The sequence below is a fragment of the Osmerus eperlanus genome, chromosome 9, assembly GCF_963692335.1.
Source record: "Osmerus eperlanus chromosome 9, fOsmEpe2.1, whole genome shotgun sequence".
NCBI lineage: Eukaryota > Metazoa > Chordata > Actinopteri > Osmeriformes > Osmeridae > Osmerus > Osmerus eperlanus.
The window spans coordinates 13661670-13681435 of record NC_085026.1 but is presented as its reverse complement, the minus strand read 5'-3'; the positions used below and the strand labels follow the sequence as shown (position 1 = coordinate 13681435).

Here is a 19766-nt window from a genome sequence, read left to right as displayed (position 1 = left end):
CCAGGCCAGACCCTGGCCTAATCCCAGTCCTTACAGAAGGTGGCGATGATTCAATATATAAACCTTGCAATCTGCCATCAACGTTAACCGAAGAAGCTGGCTAACAACGTTTGATAGTGGGTAGACCAAGCAAGCTAGTACACTTGTGTAAGGGGGCGACCTTCTAGTTTGGATCTGTTTATCTTCTCCCTGTAGTAGGCTACTGCATTAAACCAGCACAATGTTTGCTGTCAGGAGTGCATTGCGCCTCGGCTTCAGAATAGCTGCGCCCGCGGTGACAAGACGAGGATGCGCTTCATCAGCTATCCCTGTGGACGACATTGTCAACGGTCTTACAGAAGAACAGATTCAGGTAGCTAGCTAGTAACTAGCGTTAGCTCCATACAGTACCCCAGCAAGCAGGGGAAAGTTCATTGGATTCACTAGGTCGAAGTATATTATGTTTTTAGTGATAAACCCTCATGCAATATGCTACAAATGTCAGCTGTATCTTTTGGAAAGGGGATGTTCAATATTAAGTAAGTTGTCAAGGGAAGCATACTTTTAAATCCCACTCACAGTTATGACCATGATGTAACTGAGGCTAGCAAGTCTACCTAGAGCTGCCATGGCTAGTCGAGCTAACTACGCAGCTTGTCTTAACACAGCCAGAAGTTAGCTAGCTCTATATATCAGTATGATGTCAGAGCGAGCATTTTGCTAGCTGGTTTATAGCTGTTTTTACATGTATACTGCTGTCTGTAAAGATGTTTGGTAACGGATACAGACGAGAAGGTATGACATCTGTCGATAGAACAGTTCCAGACAAACATTGACAAGCATGGCCAGACGAAAATAATGGAATGGACAGGATGGAGAGCAGTTGCAGATTAATTGAAGGAATACGGGTTAAATGGGGTCAGGTCCCACATGACATCCTGCGGAGATTGGAGGAAGGTGGTTGCTTTCTGCAGTCTTGTGATTGGTAAACGTTTATGTGACGCGTCTATCTACTAACTGCAATACAATCTAGCATTAATATACACAAGCTCCAATGTCGTTTGTCCCAGTAACTGGGTAGTAGAAGACCACAAACATAAGTTTAATGGATCTCCTTTTGGGACTACGTGTATGGATCATGTTGTCCATTCCTTCCTTGTGCAGCTCAGAGAGCTGGTGAGGAAGTTCTGTCAAGAGAAGATTGCACCTATAGCAGACGAGGTTGATAAGAGCAATGAATTTCCAGGCATGCGAGTAAGTTGATAATGATGCTGTGCTGAACCTGGAATAAAAATATTAATCCTAAATGTAACATTTCTGGATAGTTTTTCTTTAAATACTTGATTTAGGTGTTTAAACATTAGCAACTTCATGTTGATGTCAACTCCAGAATGTATTGTGCTCTATGCCGATGCCCAAGTCGACACTTAGCTTATTCCTCTGCAGACCTTCTGGAGGGAGATGGGTGAACTTGGACTCCTTGGAATCACTGCCCCTAGTGAGAAATCCTACTTTATGGGCTACAGCTATTTCTTTCTTTCCTCAGTAGTTACCATGCTTATCTAGAAGTTGTTTAAGAAATGGTCATTAGATTTTTAAAGATATTATACATAATGTGTTCAAGATTCTGATAGTAGTTTGTTCTCTTGCAGTGGAACTTGGTGGGACAGGGTTGGGCTATCTGGAACATGTGATTGTGTTGGAGGAGATTTCTCGTGTGTCAGCAGCTATTGCCCTCAGCTATGGAGCACACTCAAACCTGTGTGTCAATCAGATGGTGCGCCATGGCAACCAGAAACAGAAGGAGAAGTACATGCCCAAGGTAGGACAGTGGAATTCATAGCACACATTCCAGTCCACCTAATTAATTGTGACTTTGATTAGCCAATTCAATTAAGGGAAAAATTCTTATTTATAACTCGAGTGAATTGAACCTGGACAAATGACTTATGCTATGTAGAGTCTCAGTATTTCCTAATGCGTTACTCAGGTCTTCACAGTACAGTGTCCATTTGCACGTGTGTTGTCATGATTCTGTTCTTATGACAGATTTTGTATCCTGTGTTGTCACCCTGCAGCTTATGACGGGAGAGCATGTAGGAGGCCTGGCAATGAGCGAGACCAATGCCGGCTCTGACGTGGTCAGCATGAAGCTGAGGGCCAAAAAGGAAGGTGAGGGGGCCTCCATTAATCCTAATTGATAGCCCTCTTCCTCTGCACCTCCTCCTTGCTTTAAGTGTTGACCAAACTGCCCACAAGCCTCAGAACATTTAGGAACCTTCAGGTCTATTGGGACAAAATAACATTGTGGTGCTGAATAGTAGTTTTCTAGTATTCAGGTTGTTAAAGATGTTTGAAGGAAAAACATCTTTACTTACAGTCTTTACTCAGCACATATGGCCTACATGGTTGGGAACCCACCCCCTAAAATCCTATTTAACCTACTGCAGATTCCATCTGTGTTTTTCTATTTGTACAGGGGATCACTATGTACTAAATGGAAACAAGTTCTGGATCACCAATGGGCCAGACGCAGACGTTCTGATTGTATATGCCAAGACAGACCCTGAGGCTGTAGCCAGAGGAATCACAGCGTTCATTGTAGAGAAGGCAGGTGTTGTTTAAAGTCCCTGCTTAGACTCTAGAAAGCCTTTTCTCCTTTTAGAATTTAAGTCCTGTGCTAAAGCTGTGTGTGTTTCCTCCAGGGTATGCCAGGGTTTAGCACAGCCCAGAAGCTGGACAAGCTGGGTATGAGGGGCTCCAACACTTGTGAACTGGTTTTTGAAGACTGTAAGATCCCAGGTATGTGTGTTTATTTTGTTTTGTCTGTGTTCATATTTCCGTTGTTCTGTATAACAGTTTAATGTCCCCTCTCTTCAGAGGAGAACGTTCTCGGCCCTCTGAACAAGGGTGTTTATGTGATGATGAGTGGGCTGGACCTGGAGAGATTGGTGCTAGCAGCGGGACCTATCGGGTAACTCAGACATTCATAACCTCTCTGGGCTTCTCAAATTCATAGACTTTAGGTTAGACTAGAGATTTTAGACTATTGGTTATCAATAGAGACCCGAAATGTAAACTTTGTGTGTGTCTACTGACATGGGTATTTTCATCGTAACGGTCTATGTGCAGCATTATGCAGGCGGTGCTGGACTTTTCCATACCCTACCTGCATGTGAGAGAAGCCTTCGGGCAGAAAATTGGACATTTCCAGGTGAATTCAATAAACTGTAGTTAGTTTCAGTTGATTTTAATTCTTAACCCTTGTGCTGCCTTCGGGTCACATGACCCAAAGGTTCATAACGAACCATCGTTGTGTTTACCCAATACAAAAACAAATAAAATTGGCTCACAATGACTGGTGGGTCAGAATGACCCGAAGATAACACAAGGGTTAATCTGACTATTGAGTTGATGTCATGTGTTCCAACTGTCTTTCCTCTCCTTCGCCACCAGTTAATGCAGGGCAAGATGGCAGACATGTATACACGGCTTAGTGCTTGTCGACAGTATGTCTACAATGTGGCTCGAGCCTGTGACAAAGGACACGCCAGCGCTATGGTAAATCTTCTCCCCAGACCAGTCCAGATGGAATAAATCATTATTGATGTGTATCCAACTGGCTTTCACACACACAATCTTTTATAAAGGACACTGATTCTGCATGCTTTTAGTCTGGCCCTGTACTTCTCCTCTGACCAGGTGTTTGTTGCCTGTTGATCTGTTAATCGAACCCTGCTGTCATTGCAGGACTGTGCCGGGGTGATCCTCTACTGTGCTGAGAATGCCACTCAGGTGGCGCTGGACGGTATTCAGTGTTTAGGTGAGTACCAAGCTCACCTGCTCTTACCAAGGAATACCCAGGGAAAACTGACTAGTGTCAGATTAATGTTTACCCTCTTTAGAGCTACATCCACTTTTAGCAATGTTTTGGTTTAGTTTTATCAGATTTGATTGTGTTTGTGGCCAGACTGTTCACTCGGTTTGTAAGGAGGTTTTCTCTATCCTCCTTTCCCTTGTTGTGTCTCCCTGCAGGTGGTAATGGCTACATCAACGACTACCCCATGGGCCGTTTCCTTCGGGATGCCAAGCTGTATGAGATAGGGGCAGGTACTAGCGAAGTGCGAAGACTCATCATTGGTCGCGCCTTCAATGCCATGTATAAGTAGACTGACATTGGCTGGATTGGTTGGCCCTGGGAGAACTCACAGACTGGCAAGACCTCTAGATACAGTACCCAGAGACAGACACACACAAACACACACACACACCCAAAGGCCTTACATGCTTACTGCTGTGTTGATGGATGGGGTTGGGTTTCCTGAAATGTTCAAAGCACTAAGATGATATGATATCCACTGTTATCCTTTAAATGTTAATATCTGAGGCTGTGTATTGTCCATATCCTTATGGAGTTTAATGCACACCTGAAGGGTTCATTTCCTTATGCTTGAGAAGATCCTGCTGAGATGAACCTGAACCCCAGAGGCTAAGTGTTTGAAGGGCTATCTGAATTATTATAATATAACTAGTGAATATTAATAGAAAATATGGTGGAAAATATATGATCATTTCTTTGTGTCTGCGTTTTGTCAGTGTATTCTACTTTGCAGGGACATGTACCTGTTAATGGATGAATCCAGTAATATAAAGGTTTCTGATTGTAAATAATACTGCAGTCTGATCAGCCAGCTTATAACTGTAAAAGGAATAAATTCTAAAAGCTGCTTTTTGAAACACAGTGAATCCCTGTTCAGTTGTCATGTTCAAAATGTGTCTAAAAGAAGTAAGGACTAAATCTGTGATCATTGATATTTAAACACCCACTCTGAGATTCTGCCACTTCTGGTGTGTCTGGGTAAATCAGAGACAAAAATTTAGTACTTGGTCTGTTTCTGACTAATACAATTCATATTCTATAAAATCAGGTTTCTTTGATTTTAGAAGCAAATACTGAAACATTAAAACCATGGAAAACTGCCTTACAATGGAGGGAAGTCCTTGAATCCCACACGTTTTAATCATTCAGAAATAGTTTTTTTTAACCTTGATGTATCTACGAAAGTTTGATTTATTTCTTGTGTAGAATAAAATGATTGCATTTTGTTTGTGTTGTGGATGCATTTGCTTTTTTAGAATATCCCTGAACACCTATCACTATGTCATCACCTCTCACTATGTACAGTGTCACAAAATACATTTTTAATTTTATGCTGGTGTGAAATAGCCTGATATTGACCAGACCAATTTCAAGAGGTGTATTTTGATTTCCTGTGGGCTCAATGGGCACAAACCAAGAACCTCTGCATGCAGTTGGATAGAATTGGATAGATACAGAGCCCCCCAATCTCATCTTGGTTGTTTATGAAAATGCCTCAACAACACTCCTCCTACAGTCATTTTATTAAACCCGCCCCATATCAGATAAACAGTTGTGATTGGCCAGGCAGTTTCTATGCTGGGTTGGAAATCTGTTTGAATGAGGAGGTTGGCCAGACCTATCTTCCAGAGCAAATTAAACATGAGCTTACAGAGATTCATCTGGTTCCCTGTCTAGGTGAGATGAAATGGAGATGTGTTATAGAGCAGCATGCTCACTCATCTGCCCCTTTCCCTCTCTACCATCTCCCTCTTTCACTGAGCTCTTACACTTTTTCTTGCATGATTCCTCACTCCCTCCTTTTCTGTCCTGTTTCCTAGCACTCTCTGTCAGTGCACCCTTCTTTCACTCATGGACCTGCCCAGCCCAGGGTGTCCTTTGTTCCTGACTGCGAGCTGTAGTAGGAAAGTTCACAGGAAAGCTCACTATGCTGAACTCTGCTCCTCACACCAACTTCCTCCTGCAGACCTCATTTATAGACCATTGTGGACTGCAGAAGTCTGATGAATTCCCCTTTTTACTGTAGATGGTGCTATGAATAGGCACTAGGTGGGGAATGAACCATGCAGCATATCGGTCACGTCAATGAAAGCAGCTACCGGAAATCTATGTTTGGTCTGTGACATCTAGTTTTACAAGCAAGAAAAATATAAACCAGTGTTTTCCATGTCTTACTACACATCCATTGCACTTGTCCCAGTCCCAGTTCCACCTGTGGAGTCTGATCTCTGGCCAGTCAACTGATCAATAACTAAAAAGTTGCAGAATCAGTTTTTCAGTACCAATATGCCTCCCCCTATCACGATGTGGACAATATCGCACGCAGGGCAATAAGTCATTCTTGTGATATGGGACTGTAGCCTACACGAGAGGATCATGTCCGTGGCCCTTTAAGAAACTCCTCCATGTTTTCGCTAGCCTACATGTGATGCGTCAACAGTAAAAGCGGACGATGCTGTTATGTAAAAAAAAAAGTGAAGTGTGCGGAGGTCTTTCAAACCGCAGGTAAATTTGCTATTTTTCAAATATATTTTACATAGCAATACTATTCTAACGGAATATGCAAACAGTATTTTCTTTGAATGTAGTTAAAGTGTTCCGTTTTTCGCAATTTCAGACAGCGCTCGAAGCTGGATAGATCGCTACGCAACTCAAACCGAACAGCCCGCTGAATGTTTTCTCGGGACTTGCGGAGCCTCCCTGGTACACCTGACCGAGTGACCGATCACAGTTATTACACATTTAGGACAGTTGTCCTTTCCTTTTTACCCCTTTTCAGTAATAACACATAATCACACCCTGAAGATCTTCTGTGAACTTATGTCATCGTAAACGAAAGAGAATTTACTTAAGGGTGGACTTGGCAGGTGGCTCGCACCTTGGGTGAGTATACTAGCCTGTTGGTTTTACTAGCTCATCACACTATCAATCTAGCCATCACAGTCAACCAATCCTCCACAGTCACCTACATTATTTCATTAAACATTAAGGAAGCTTGTTTTTATTATGATGTAGGCCCCCATCTGATTTCACAGCCTAGTTTGTATGCATTGTAACATTGCAACAAGGTGAATCCATTGTAGAGCTATCTAAATCCGACATCATGCTCTTCCAGTTTAGGATTACTACTCACCTGGACATTACATTTCAATGACAAAAACACGTGTAGTTATACGATTGCACTTTACATAGTCTGAATATAATCAAGTTATGCCAGCTAAGTTTCTTAGTTATCCCTGCTAAATTGCCTACTGTATTGGCAGGTATGAATGAGAAAAAAGAGGCAGGCATTAGGATAAAACCCTCTATACACTAAATCATGGGTGCATTTTGTCTACTCGTCTTGTCCCTTTCTATATCTGCATCTATTTCTCCTCTTATTCCTCGCTATTCTCATCCCTTTCTCCTCGACTCTCCTGGATATGACTGATCAAGTTGTCACTGCTCAGATTCTCTTTAGCAGATATCAAGGACAAGCACTATGAAAGTGCAAATGGGGCTATGCATGTAAAGGTGAAATGGCAGTAGTGGTGAAGTGGTCATGTTTCATAGAGGAAGTAGTTACTTTATAACTGTTGCTTGATTGATCCAGTAGATGACGTGACACGAGAGTCAGTTGTCAGGATTTAGGCCTTTGGTGTGAAGATGGATAAGGAAAAAACGTGCTGGTATTATCTGATATTATTTCCAGTTCAAAGCCACAGGGTTAGTTCAAGGCTGTTCATTACAAACAAACATGGAGAGAGAGAAGCCTGTTTTTGGCCTCACTGAGCTGTTTTCTGACAGTTCTGAACTGTGGTGGAAGGTTAGAAAATACAGAAGAACATCTGTGTCCATAATGTATTCATTACCGGAAGATTTGTTCTGAAGTGACGTACAGGGGGGATTCAAACTTGTTGATCTGCAGTCCAATGCTTTACCACCAAGCTACACCCCGACCCTGATGTTTAACATAACAAAATGATTTGTCAGTCTAGTAGAGAGCTGCCAGTGAGAGAGGGCTCAGCTGTCTGTAGACCCACAGCTGCTGGGGATGTGCAGATTACAGCAGGAGCTCCTTGTCTCTGTTATCACACTGGCGTGTATACGGGTGAAAGGACAGTCAATCTTTTTTATGAGTGAGACAGAGCTCATGCGCTGACAAGACAACATCAAACCTTCGCTGAAGAGCACACAACACATGGCACCAAGTGTCCTTCAGGGTGACAGATGCTAAAAGGATGACTGAAACCAGGCACCTCCCTTGTGGAGAAAATACTGAGGAGTCTGCCACAGTTTTTATGACAGGACCATTGTTCATTTGGATCTCTGAGAGGCTGTGCCTATTAACAGTCTTGTGTTGAGAAGTAATTTAACAAAAACTTTTAGCTTGATGAGATTGAAAGTACTCATTGTATACAGTACGACAAAACGAGACTCTTTAATTGACAATTTCTCTCTGTTGCCTTCAGTCAATTCACTGTTGATGTAAATGATTTATTGATGTGACAAGAAAATAAATTTAAATATTACCCAAGCAAACATATAAATAATAAACCACAATGAAATGACTCTGAATCTAAGACTGAAGAAAAACAATTGTAGAGTGGTAATATTACAATAGTCTAAATTTGTCAGTTTCCCTCTTGGTTTCAATCTCTCTCTCTCTCTCTCTCTCTCTCTCTCTCTCTCTCTCTCTCTCTCTTCTTTATCGCTCACTCCCGCTCTTTTTCTCTCCTTCTCACCCTTTCTGTCAAGTTTCCCTGTCATCTAGCCCAAGTGCCTCCTCTATTTGAGAAGGCAACTAACTAGACTTCCTGTGTCACCTCTGATCTGAGATGCTAAGCTTGTCATCTTCAAACCGGTACTCAGAAGTGTACAAATGTCTACGGTCTATTTGTGTAATAAGACATAAAAAGCAGTGTTTTGGGTGCTATCATGCCTGTGATGATTTTATCATTGTAATATGCCATGCCTCATTAGTGATGGTAACTAATGGTAACCCCAAGATGGTAAAGTCTGTAGGCCCCAATTGCAACTGACCATATTCTAATCCGGTTTGACTGTGTTTAAACATCTTCTCAGGACTGGGCCCACACTGTCAACAGTGTTGTATGCTGTGATGTAGCTGGTCAGGCCCCCAGCAGTGGGTCTACTCAGCTTACAGTGTTTTCACGCCTCATTAAACTCTGCACACAGCCCTTAATTACACTGTAAAGTACCTATTGATGGAGCCAATTAGCATGTTTCAATTTCAGTGTGATTTTACTCAGATGCCAACACATGATTAAAAAAAATTACCAATAGATTTTTGACACGTGGATGTCTAAATGTCAAGCATTTTTTTTTTTGTTAAATGTTAATGCTCAAGCCTGTGTATTATTGCAGTAACGTGCATAATCACAGAATTAAATGCTTCCCGTGTATTATGTCTGTTAGCCACAAGCTGAGTTCTGTAGTTCAAAGCGTCCAGTCTAAATTGTGTCATACCCACTGTGGTTGGTGGGCTTGTGTTGTGTGTGGTGTGGTCACTGGTCACCAGAACTGGTCAGAGAAAATGAGATTTCAGCGAACTCCCAGAACCTGGGTTGAAGCTTGTTTTCTAGACTTGGATCCCTTTCACACCTTGAAGGTGGACAGTTTCAGAATCGAAATGCCGAACTATGAGCAACGAAGGATCTAGATGTGGTTTGGCTGTTAAATCGAGATAGTGATAATTTAAAAAAAGTGTTAGGCTAATTTCTAAGGCATATAGTTGCCTAGATTAATAGTTAATGAACCTTTATGAACTGTCTTTAACACGTTAAAGTTTTTACTCATTTCAATACGAAACGCCTCTGTCTGGACTCGATAGTGTTGCTTGATGTCCCGGCGCAACGGCAGTCTCGCGAATGTGAATACAGCGCATGAATATTATCTCCAGCATGCTACTTCGGAAGTAGGTCACCGTTTTACCGCTGTACAAATGTCTCAGCTGAATGTGGACCACGATTTCTTTATCAATTAATCGACACTCTGATTTTTGGAAGCTTGAACAGAATTAAGCGGAATTCAAAACTATATGAGAAGGCATAGGACGGGGCGTACGGTAGGCTAAATGGGTAATAATATCTTCGTTGCTTGTGGCTGCAGCATCAGTAGGTAGTCTACTAGTGAGGGTGTTGGATTGAAATATTGTGATAACTGTGATTTCATTATGCTTAGAAAGCAATGTTAATACGGGCAGTTTTTAAAACGCCTGATAGTCTGCTTCCAGAGATGCTACATGTAGACCTGTTAATAATTCGATGGTCAACTCCTTGATGAACTGATCTTGACTTATTCTCCTGTATCATACACATCCTGTCCTATTAACCCAGATATAGTATCCAAACCGTTTAGTCGCTAATTGCTTATGAAAATTCAAATTCACTGCGCGCTCACTGGGCCGTTAAAGGACTTAATCAAGTGTTAATGGTCAGTAATTCAGGCTCGCGCAACCTCGTGCTCATGGTGGTCTTGGTGATGATGGTTGAATTAATGGGGTAAACAGTTAACCTAGCTATTGATTCGAAAGATAATTCTGGTTCTGATACGCCCAATGCAAAATTGCAGGGAAAGTCCATGCACCCCTCTTCTCACACACACACACATGGTTATTATCGTATCATGATGAGGGTTGCGGTGTCCTTCTGTTCTCAAGTGTATTATTAGTTCGTACACCAATCATGTATTTGACACAGCAGCCTGGTCGTTCAGCCTAAGAACGCAGCTGTTTCTCAGTCACTCATCCGACTTTTAACAATTGAACTTGATTTCAACATTTGTATGATAGTTCTGGAGCTCTAGTGTGCATATTTATTGGTAGAGGCTATGCCATTACGAGAGTGGGTCCTTCCAAACCACATACGCTACATCCACATAACTTTGACGGCGGGATGATATCTGTTAAATCCAGTCCTGCCAGTTGCTGATAATCGATACTTTTTCTGTTGTGCTGTTTCTCCATTAACACCTCAGGCGAAAGCCTTCTCAGAGAAGTCTCTCTTCTCCTCTTTGTGTTTACAATTCAAACCAAACAACTTGATTTGAAATCCATACATGTCTTTGTGTGCTTCTCCCTCTGTTCTGTCTCTAAATTGTCTCTTTTATGAATGGCCTTTCATGGTTGAGCGAATCAGATGGATATAATGGCTAGTCTACGGTAGTTCTGGAGGAGTCTGCCAGCCAGCTGACCATTATCATGCATATTTCATTTAGGTCAAGAACATAATAGTTCATAACTAAATAACGTTTCCAAAGCTGGAAAGGCTTGCTGATAAGCTAAGTTAATATAAACAAAAACATTCACATACCCAAAGTGCAGGGAATGATTTTCATAGTTCCTCATGGTTTTGTTGTGATTGTGAGTTTGGGGAAATTTTAAGGGATAAGAAGAGGCCTAGTTGATTCACTGTCATCTGTTCATGTTTTGAGTCATAGTCTCTGTTGGCTCATATTGTGAGCATCAGTAAAGGTCTGTTTGGTGTGGACCCAGGCCAGGAAACCAACTGAAGTACAGTACAGGTCACAAGAAAAAAACTCTGATTCAAAAGCTGCCTGGTTCTCCTTTTCTTTTACAAGATGAGGCATTTGACATTACAAGTCTTGTAATGTAACTCAACAAATAAATAGCTGAACCTGTTTCCCTGTATGTGGGAGAACATGAAGATGAACCTTCCATGGTTCATCAGATCTTTAGAATCCCTGACCTGCTTACATTTATGAGGAGCACAATCTCTTTTTGCGAGCTCCTTTAGACTACTTGTCTCTCCTCTTCTCCTTCCCTCCCCTCTCTTCTTCAAAGCACAGAGCAACCTTACGGTGAGACTCCAAGGCTCTCCCAGATTGAGGCGTGTTCACATGGAAACTAAAGAGGCAATACAGTGAGAAGTGTTTACGCTCCCATGGTTAAATGAAGCAGCACAATGAGTCACTTAAGCCTGGTAGAATAGCCTCCAAGTATAAGAAAAAGATGCTTCCTTCTGTTCTTTATACGGTAGCCGACACGACCCGTGCAGGTATAACCACCTTGCAAGGCTGTCAGTTGTTTTGTCAATGAAGAAGAGTGTCTTTCTGAGTTGAAAGCCCCCCCCCCCCCCCGATCTTTTGACAATGAAGAAGCCTTAAACCACTGACCTTGATGCTCATAGAAACACACTTGTTGTTAAAGGGCTTCTAGAGGCATTTAATGTTTAATCCTGTCAGTTCCCAGCTCTGTGGGAAACCACAGCCCTCTGGAGATTAGCTTGGTTTATAACAGTCATAATAGAGTATGTATGGAGACAGACTAATGATATCAATAGGTTTGTATGCAAGCATTTAGGCCTTCCGGGAAGTAAGACTTCAGCTTAGCTGTCCTTGGATCGCATGCTATATAGGCTACGCTGTGTTTACAATGTTATTCTCGTATAACAAGCAAGCCCAAAAATTTGGTAATCATAATGGTCATACATTTTGTATTACAGTCATTAAGCAAATTATTTTCTCAGTCAAAATGTGTCTTCCTTTATGTCTCCACAGGGTGTGTGGTGCTGACTACATTACCCACAATGCCCAGTGTCAGATGGACTTCCTGATCAGCTGTTGCATTCAACCCTGGGAGTAATCGGGCGGGGCCTCTGCCACATGCTAAGGCCATGGGCGGAGCCAACCCTGACATGCCAGCAAAACGAGGGAGGCCTCCGAAGGTGAAGAGAGGCAGGAGGAAAGGGAGTAAGGATATGAGAATGCAAGAGGAGGAGTCAATTAAGGAACCAGGGTTGAGTGAGGGGGAGACCTTAGGCTGTCGTGTCCTTCTCACTCGTCTGGAGGAGAAGCGGGCTGTGGGTGGCAAGGACGGGGGGAGGAGAGGAGGGAGAAAAAAGATTCAGACCAAACCCTCCAAGTCTGTACAAAAGACCTTCACAGCCAATCAGAATGCACCAGAACCCAAAAAAAGCAACCAATCAAATGCCTTATTTCCCACGTTACCTCCTCTGGAGCTACGCAAACGGAGACTGGCCTCTCTCAACGCAGAGGCTGTCAACAGCCTGCTGCTGCATAGACAGGATTCTTCGGGGCCAACGCTCACCAAAAAACGTATAGAGAGACAGGATTCCAAAAACGATCCTAAGACAAAGAAACCACATTCAGGAAGTCCTCAAAAACACAAACGAGCCAAGATGGAGGAAGCGGGCTTTGACCTGGCAAGTTTGACCACCCCCACCCCGCGTCGTCAGGCTGGGCTCATGGCAACAGCGTTGCTCAGGCTCTCCAGCACCCCCCGCAGTGGGAGATGCCGAAGTGTCAAGCGTAGGTGTGAGAAACAAGTCCACTCCAAGCTAGAGAAACAACAGGTCCGACACCAGCCTCTACCCCGAATGATGTTGGTACAACGGTGCTGCGGTCTGTGTGACAGGGAATGCAGCCAGGAGGGGGCCCAGAGGACAGGGCCTTCAGAGGGGCAGGGGTGCCTCCTGCATGGGCCACAGAGTTCTTCTCTCAGGCTTGTGAAGGAGGAACAGGCCGAGATGGACTTGACCCCCACATCCTGCTGCCCCTCCTCCCAGGGAAAGTGCAAGGAGCACTGCCAATGCCTAGCCCTACTGATGGACCACAGGAGTTACCAGGAACCAGAGGAACATTGTCTAACCAAGGGTTACCACCTTCACCTTCACTCCCCCCATGCCTTAGCCTACCCTGCCTTAACCATTGGTCCCCACACTCTTCCACACTCCCACCTTCGTCCCTGCTTTTCTGGTTACTACATCCACCTCACCCACCATAATCCCACCTCACCTCCCCACAGCGCCAACCCACTGCCTTATCCTCCTTCCACCATGTCCTCTATCACACTGTGCCCGGAGGGAGTCCACAGTCAAAGGCTACTGCCCCAGACAGACCCTGAGCCCTGGCTCCAGCCCCAGGCCTCAGGGATCCCCCAGTCTGCCTACTGCCCCTCAGTAGGGGTTTGTTACAGGGAGGCCTGCAGGACTGGTGGCTACACATACACTGCTGTACCAGCCATCCCAAGCAGCGGGTGCTCTCAACACGCAGGCTGTCCCAGCTGCTGCCACCATATCAAAATCGGTGAGTCGAGCTTCATTTTGGAACTTAATATTTCCCACGGTTTACATTCTGTATCATTTTACTCCTATGCGATAGAGTGAAATATTTCAGGACATTGTGCTGATCACGTCGGACATGAGTTTCTGAGGCCTTGGTAACCTTTTAACTTTGAATGACAAACCAGCAACAATGGGCTGAGAATAGTCTTGATTGTTGACCTTTTAATTCTTCTGTTCTGGAATGTTCTGGAAGTTTCTGAAAAATTCCACACAGGCTGATAAGGCAAGGTCACCCTCTGTAGTATTTCAGTTTGTACACACACACGTCTAATGTAAATTCTGTGTTTGTGAGAATGTAGGCAATGCATGTGCTCTGTATATGTATTCAGGTCCACAGCTGAGATGACCTCATTAGGCAGCATGATTACAGGCAGGTGGCGTGGTCTGAGAGCTATTAGCAACAGGAAACAGCTGTTTAGCAGCTTCTGATTGGCTGGTTAGCTGCCTCTGAAGTGACACTATTGAACTCCTGTTAGTCACTACTGGAAAAGTGCAAAGTCAAACTGATAGTCACTACTAGAAAGATGCAGGAGGATTGACCTCCTTTTAGTTAGTTTCCGTATTTCAGTCACGTATATCAGTATGTATTTCAGTCAGTGATTGGTGGGTAGGTTAGTTAGGTTTGTAGGCTGGAAAATATTCTTCAGGTCTCTCATGGAAAGTTTTTTGTTATAGTGTGTAAGTTAGTGTGTCTGGGATAGAGATTCACCAACAACTCTGGCTCACTTTACCCTCTCCACAGAGGACTTCTCTTCATCTTCCCTGGAGGTCTGTAGTGCCCATGCCTGCTCTGCCCACCGGCCCCTCTCTGGCTGCCCCATGCCCACTGTGCCTCCCCCAGCCCAATCAATTCCCCACCTCAAGACACCACTCTCAGACCCCAACCAACCCCAGGCTCCATTGCGGGTGGGGAGGGAGTGTCCTCAGAGTGCCAAAGCACCTAGTGGCTCGCGGTCTGCCGTGCGTGGGGGTGTTTCCCCCACGTGTTGCCCTGAGGTGAGAGACAAGCATCGCTCCAGGCCGGCCAGTGCTAGTGGACATGCCAGACAGGCCAGGGACAGACCAGGCCAGGTCAAGCAAAGCAGAGCAGGCCGACAGAGGGAGACTAATGGCTGGCTGCCTGTGGGGAAGCCCTTCCAGAAGGAGGTCTTTACTGTGGTAGGTGGAGAGGACTGTCTAAGGATATGTACTCATACCTTCACAATACATACAGATACATGGATAACAGCCATGAACAGCAAAACTGCCAAGTCATATGGATGCATTGATAAGAAACAACACAAATTGACACTGTCAACATTCCTAACATACTGATAACTTGCTAGGAAGGAAAACACAATGCTTGCTTGTCAGGAAGCAGTTCTAATGTTCTTTTTCAAATCGTTATCATTTACACCGGTGATACTAGAGTCTCTAGTATTTGATTAGTTAAATGACGACTTCCAGGGGGAAGAGGCTCCTGTTTTGAGGAAGTGTTTCGAGGGCGTCCAGCGGGATGGTGAGGTCATCAGGGTCAGAGACACCGTCCTCTTACGCTCCGGCCCCAGGAACAAGTCCCTCCCCTATGTGGCCAAAATCTCTGCACTCTGGGAGGAGTCTGAGTCAGGTAGGCTCCCCCTCTTCCTGCCTGATACAGCAGCTCTCAGACTGTAGTCGAGTTTTCGTCAAGTCTATGAGACTATCAGAACTGCGTTTGACAGAGTGTGCGTGTGTTCCCCAGGAGAGATGATGATGAGCCTGTTTTGGTACTACCGCCCAGAACACACACAGGGAGGGCACAATCCCAGCATGCATTGTGAGGTAAGTGTTCCTGACCAGGAACCCACCTGGGTTAGAATGTCATTGTGATCTCATTCAGGCCTTTTCACAGAATGTGAGGAAATCTGGAAGAAACCTTCCCCCCTCTATGTTGGTCCGGAACAGACTTCCCCTTGTAAATATTCTGCCGGAAAACAAAATACTTTTGTTCACAGTATGGGATAACAACCAGCCCGGCAAATCAGAAGCTTTAGAGGAGATCACAGCTAAAGCTCTGCTCTGCTAGTCTCCACTCTCTGTCTGTCCGAAAGGATTAAATGAAAATTAAAATATCTGAGAGTTTGATTTCCTAGGACTAGAGGGGAAATACAGAAGCTTTCAGTGATGTTATCAGAAGTGTAGGTTAGCTTTCTGGTTCATTTCTCCATTCATGAATCTCTGTTTTTATACTATGATCTGTCTCTCCTCTCCAGAATGAGATCTTTGCTTCCCGTCACCAGGATGTAAACAGTGTGGCCTGTATTGAAGACAAGTGCTATGTGCTAACGCTAGCCCAGTATTGCAGGTGAGACAAGTGTCATGAACATGCTAACAGATTCTACTCACTAGTAAGCTAGTTATTTTCATAATGAACATGATACAGATCAAATAGCTTTATTGAAATGTGTACTTGTATGTGGTTGCAATGGAGTTGGTGATTATTAAGGGAATAAAAAAAAATCTAAAGCAATATAGATGATTTCCCCAAACCTGTGTTTTGATCCAGATTCCGTGCCTTGGTGGCGAGTCGTGGAGAGGGTCACCCTGGTCACACCTCCCTGGTCCCACCACCCTCCTTCAACCACACTCTTCCCGACCCACGTCCTTTACCCCCGGACGTCAACCCCAACCTTGTGTTTGTCTGTCGTCACGTCTACGACTTCCGCTATGGACGGGTCCTGAAGAACCTGCAGTGACGAGGACGGGTGAGGTCGGAACTAGGATGTACCTGTTGTAGGAAGCAGGTGTGGACAAACTAATGGTAGCTCGGCCCTTCCATGCCTGTGAGAACCCTCCAGTGAATGATGTGACATCCTGCAGCGGTGGAGGTCATAGAACAGCTTGAGGATGTTATGGGAAGCCCAGTGGCTCTTGGATGAACCTGCTGAACTGAGATCTCCATGGGAATAAGAGAGAGATGAGATGTCATCCACCTGACAGAACCTCCAAGGATCTTGGTGGAGCAGAGGAGCGGTATGTGAGATCATCTCCTGATGATCCAGATGAGGTCTGACTCATCAAATTCTGGGTTCAGATACAACAGCCAAGGCACTGATCTCATAACCGATCTCTGCTAAACAGTTTTGGAAGCAAACAGCAGATTCCACTTTAAAACAGTTGTTGGCTGTTGTACAACTGTAGTGTCTGGTGAGGACCACATTGCCACAGAACCAGGGAGATGATTCAGTCAAGAAGGGGAGCCGTGTTCAGCACAAATAACTTGTTCCTGTATAGCCGTTTTGAGAAATTAGGGATTCAATGTGCGACCCATGATTTTGCATAGTCATCTGTATACATTTTGTTGACCAAATTTATTTTGAAAAATGTGTTTCTATTTATGACAGAATGACTCAATTTAGCATTTAGATGAATTATTTACTCACAAGTGATCTTCTCTCTGGCAATGGTAATTATTTATTTCTATAAGGAGAAAAATGTATTTATTTATAAGTGTGTCCTGATTTTGTGGAGACTTTGAGGCAAGTTATCCTTGAGTAGGAGTGGTTCAGGTTAGTACAGTCCTGTTTAAGTGTCAGAGTTGGAAACCAAGGAACCAGTAGTAAGAGAAGCTAAGCCACTGGACCAAATTCCCATGCCCTTGTCCTCCTAAGGTTATCACAAGCCTTTTTAGTTTACCCAACCTGAACTGACCAATACAAGCAGGGTTTTGAACCCATTACCATGCATGCTCTAGCCTTACACCCAGCAGGTAGAGATTATGTTGAGGTCTAGACCACCACCGTCCCCTGTCTGAGTAGCTCTCCAAACCCACCTGTCTCTCATACGTAGGCCTTCTGTATGTATGAAAGGGGCCATGTGTGTTAGGGCAGGGAAGGGGAAAGCCAGGCACAACCCATCAGGTTTCCAGGATGAGACTCACTGGTTGAACTTCTGTGTAGAAGATTGAATCAGGGAGTGAGAGAGATTTCTATTACGCCTGTCTCTGTGCCTGTCTTTACTGGACTGGGAACCAGTAGCCCCGTTTTAGCGCTAAAGTATATCTGACATGCCTTTTCTGGACTGCTATTGATTTACTAGTGTTGATTGGTGTGGTCTCTGAGCATTGCTACGATGTATGTACCAAAAAAAAGTTATGAAGGGGACTAAAGTGTCACAATGAACTCATTCCAAGATTTATACAAATGTTTTTGGTTCGTTTGAGGTTATGGAGGATCTAGGAATCGTTAGAGATATTATTCAGAGCACAAAGTATTTGTATTATTTAATATGGACGTGTGTAATATAAGACCATATTTAATTGGAATAAATAATATATGAGTTGCTTAAGTGATATCATATGTTTTGCTTGAGTCTTCTTACATTCTCGAGATAAAAACTGGAAAGGCTTTTCTAAAACCTGCAGTAATCCCTTTCCATCACATGGTGGCATGCTGTATCCACAGACAGTACTTGTTTAGCAGGTAAGAGGAAGACGCTCAATATATTGAAGGTAATTTAAATTTTTCCACCATGTTAAATTGTCAATATGGAGTTCAAGATACATGAAACAAGAACATTTTATATTTAGTATAATAACCTGAAAGTGTCAACTAGAATGCTCTAGTTAACATATATCTGTATTGGGGTTTTTTTACAAACAAAAATCACTGAGTAACAAAAGCAATACGATTGACATTCATGACAGGCTCACGTGGTGAAAGTCAAGCCAAACTACAGTAGATGGTTTCTACACATCTACCTCTTAATACACAAACGTGTAATTCTCTCACTCCTTCTCCTCTTCAGTTCCTTCTAGAAGATGATAGGAGCCACTCGTGTCATTGAGCTGATTGGCTGAAAGGAGTGAGTGTCCATGTCAGAGACGGAGAGAAAGCAAGAGGGAAAGACAGAAGAGGAGTGTACACCAGGCAACGCAATCATCAGAGCTGTTATGAATATGCATAAGGCTCTCCTCATCATGCAATCAGCTTGGGGGGAGTGTAAATGTCATGGCTACATTTGCATGCCTATCAGCAGGCATGGGGCTAAGAGCCTGCGGAAGTGGAAGTTCTTCAAGTTTTGCTCGTGTGTGTGTTTGTCTCTGATTGTAGCGACTGTGTGTTTGTGTGTCTGATTGTAGCGACTGTGTGTGTGTGTCTCTGATTGTAGCGACTGTGTGTGTTTGTCTCTGATTGTAGCGACTGTGTGTGTGTCTGTCTGATTGTAGCGACTGTGTGTGTGTCTGACTGTAGCGACTGTGTGTTTGTGTGTCTGATTGTAGCGACTGTGTGTGTGTGTGTGTGTGTGTCTGATTGTAGCGACTGTGTGTGTGTCTGACTGTAGCGACTGTGTGTTTGTGTGTCTGATTGTAGCGACTGTGTGTGTGTGTGTGTGTATGTGCGGTTTATCCTCCTGGGACTTTGGTTCCGTCCATATGTCTGTATGTTTATATGTGTGTGTGAGCTGTATCCTGTTTACTACCACCACCTGACTGCTATGGTAATGATAGAATAAAATAGTATACGTTTTCTGGTATCCAGATACATACACAAGCTCTTCCGCACCTGTTTGCAGACTTAACTGCTTTCTCTTGCATTAAAGCATGTCATAGGATAATGTGATTGAAATATTTTTGTACAAATCAAATCTTTCTGATTTGTTTTCTTTGGTGAGTTCTAAGAGTCAAAGCCTCGACTGTCTTGTGATAGCAGCTGTAACTGCGCATCAATTAAATTCTAAGATAACATAGTGTCTCTTTAATAAAATGTGATTAGCTGCAGTGGCTGACAGTAGGTTTGATATAACGTTCTGTTCTTGGGTAGACAAACACCCCAGCTGTCTAA

General features: G+C 43.7%; 2 protein-coding genes across 4 annotated transcripts; both read left to right on the top strand.

Annotated features, from left to right (window-relative positions):
• The first annotated feature begins 71 nt into the window (after nt 1-71).
• ivd (isovaleryl-CoA dehydrogenase) lies at nt 72-5085 on the top strand. Its single transcript, XM_062469695.1, has 12 exons — nt 72-352; nt 1144-1233; nt 1426-1477; nt 1632-1801; nt 2058-2151; nt 2459-2589; nt 2685-2781; nt 2860-2953; nt 3112-3193; nt 3436-3540; nt 3730-3802; nt 4015-5085. Exons 1-12 carry the CDS (start codon nt 221-223, stop codon nt 4146-4148), a joined length of 1254 nt encoding a protein of 417 aa, XP_062325679.1. The 5' UTR covers nt 72-220; the 3' UTR covers nt 4149-5085.
• A 1200-nt stretch (nt 5086-6285) lies between these two features.
• Nucleotides 6286-18291, top strand: bahd1 (bromo adjacent homology domain containing 1). 3 transcript variants are annotated; one of them, XM_062469833.1, is made up of 8 exons: nt 6286-6364; nt 6477-6742; nt 12380-13927; nt 14708-15123; nt 15412-15571; nt 15686-15765; nt 16197-16288; nt 16490-18291. In XM_062469833.1, exons 3-8 carry the CDS (start codon nt 12496-12498, stop codon nt 16677-16679), a joined length of 2370 nt encoding a protein of 789 aa, XP_062325817.1. In that variant the 5' UTR covers nt 6286-6364; nt 6477-6742; nt 12380-12495; the 3' UTR covers nt 16680-18291. The 3 variants fall into 3 exon arrangements, with proteins under 3 accessions (XP_062325817.1, XP_062325819.1, XP_062325818.1); XM_062469835.1 differs by lacking the exons at nt 6286-6364; nt 6477-6742 and adding an exon at nt 9700-9776; XM_062469834.1 differs by lacking the exons at nt 6286-6364; nt 6477-6742 and adding an exon at nt 9787-9926.
• The last annotated feature ends 1475 nt before the right edge of the window (nt 18292-19766 follow it).

Bases quoted from the DNA above. Each gene is read 5' to 3' on its own strand.
- ivd (XM_062469695.1), top strand. From the start codon at position 221: ATGTTTGCTGTCAGGAGTGCATTGCGCCTCGGCTTCAGAATAGCTGCG. The intron at 2,954-3,111 runs GTAACTCAGACA...GTCTATGTGCAG, and splicing joins CTAGCAGCGGGACCTATCGG to CATTATGCAGGCGGTGCTGG. The intron at 3,803-4,014 runs GTGAGTACCAAG...GTCTCCCTGCAG, and splicing joins GGACGGTATTCAGTGTTTAG to GTGGTAATGGCTACATCAAC.
- bahd1 (XM_062469833.1), top strand. From the start codon at position 12,496: ATGGGCGGAGCCAACCCTGACATGCCAGCAAAACGAGGGAGGCCTCCG. The intron at 15,572-15,685 runs GTAGGCTCCCCC...TGTGTTCCCCAG, and splicing joins CTGGGAGGAGTCTGAGTCAG to GAGAGATGATGATGAGCCTG. The intron at 16,289-16,489 runs GTGAGACAAGTG...GTTTTGATCCAG, and splicing joins ACGCTAGCCCAGTATTGCAG to ATTCCGTGCCTTGGTGGCGA.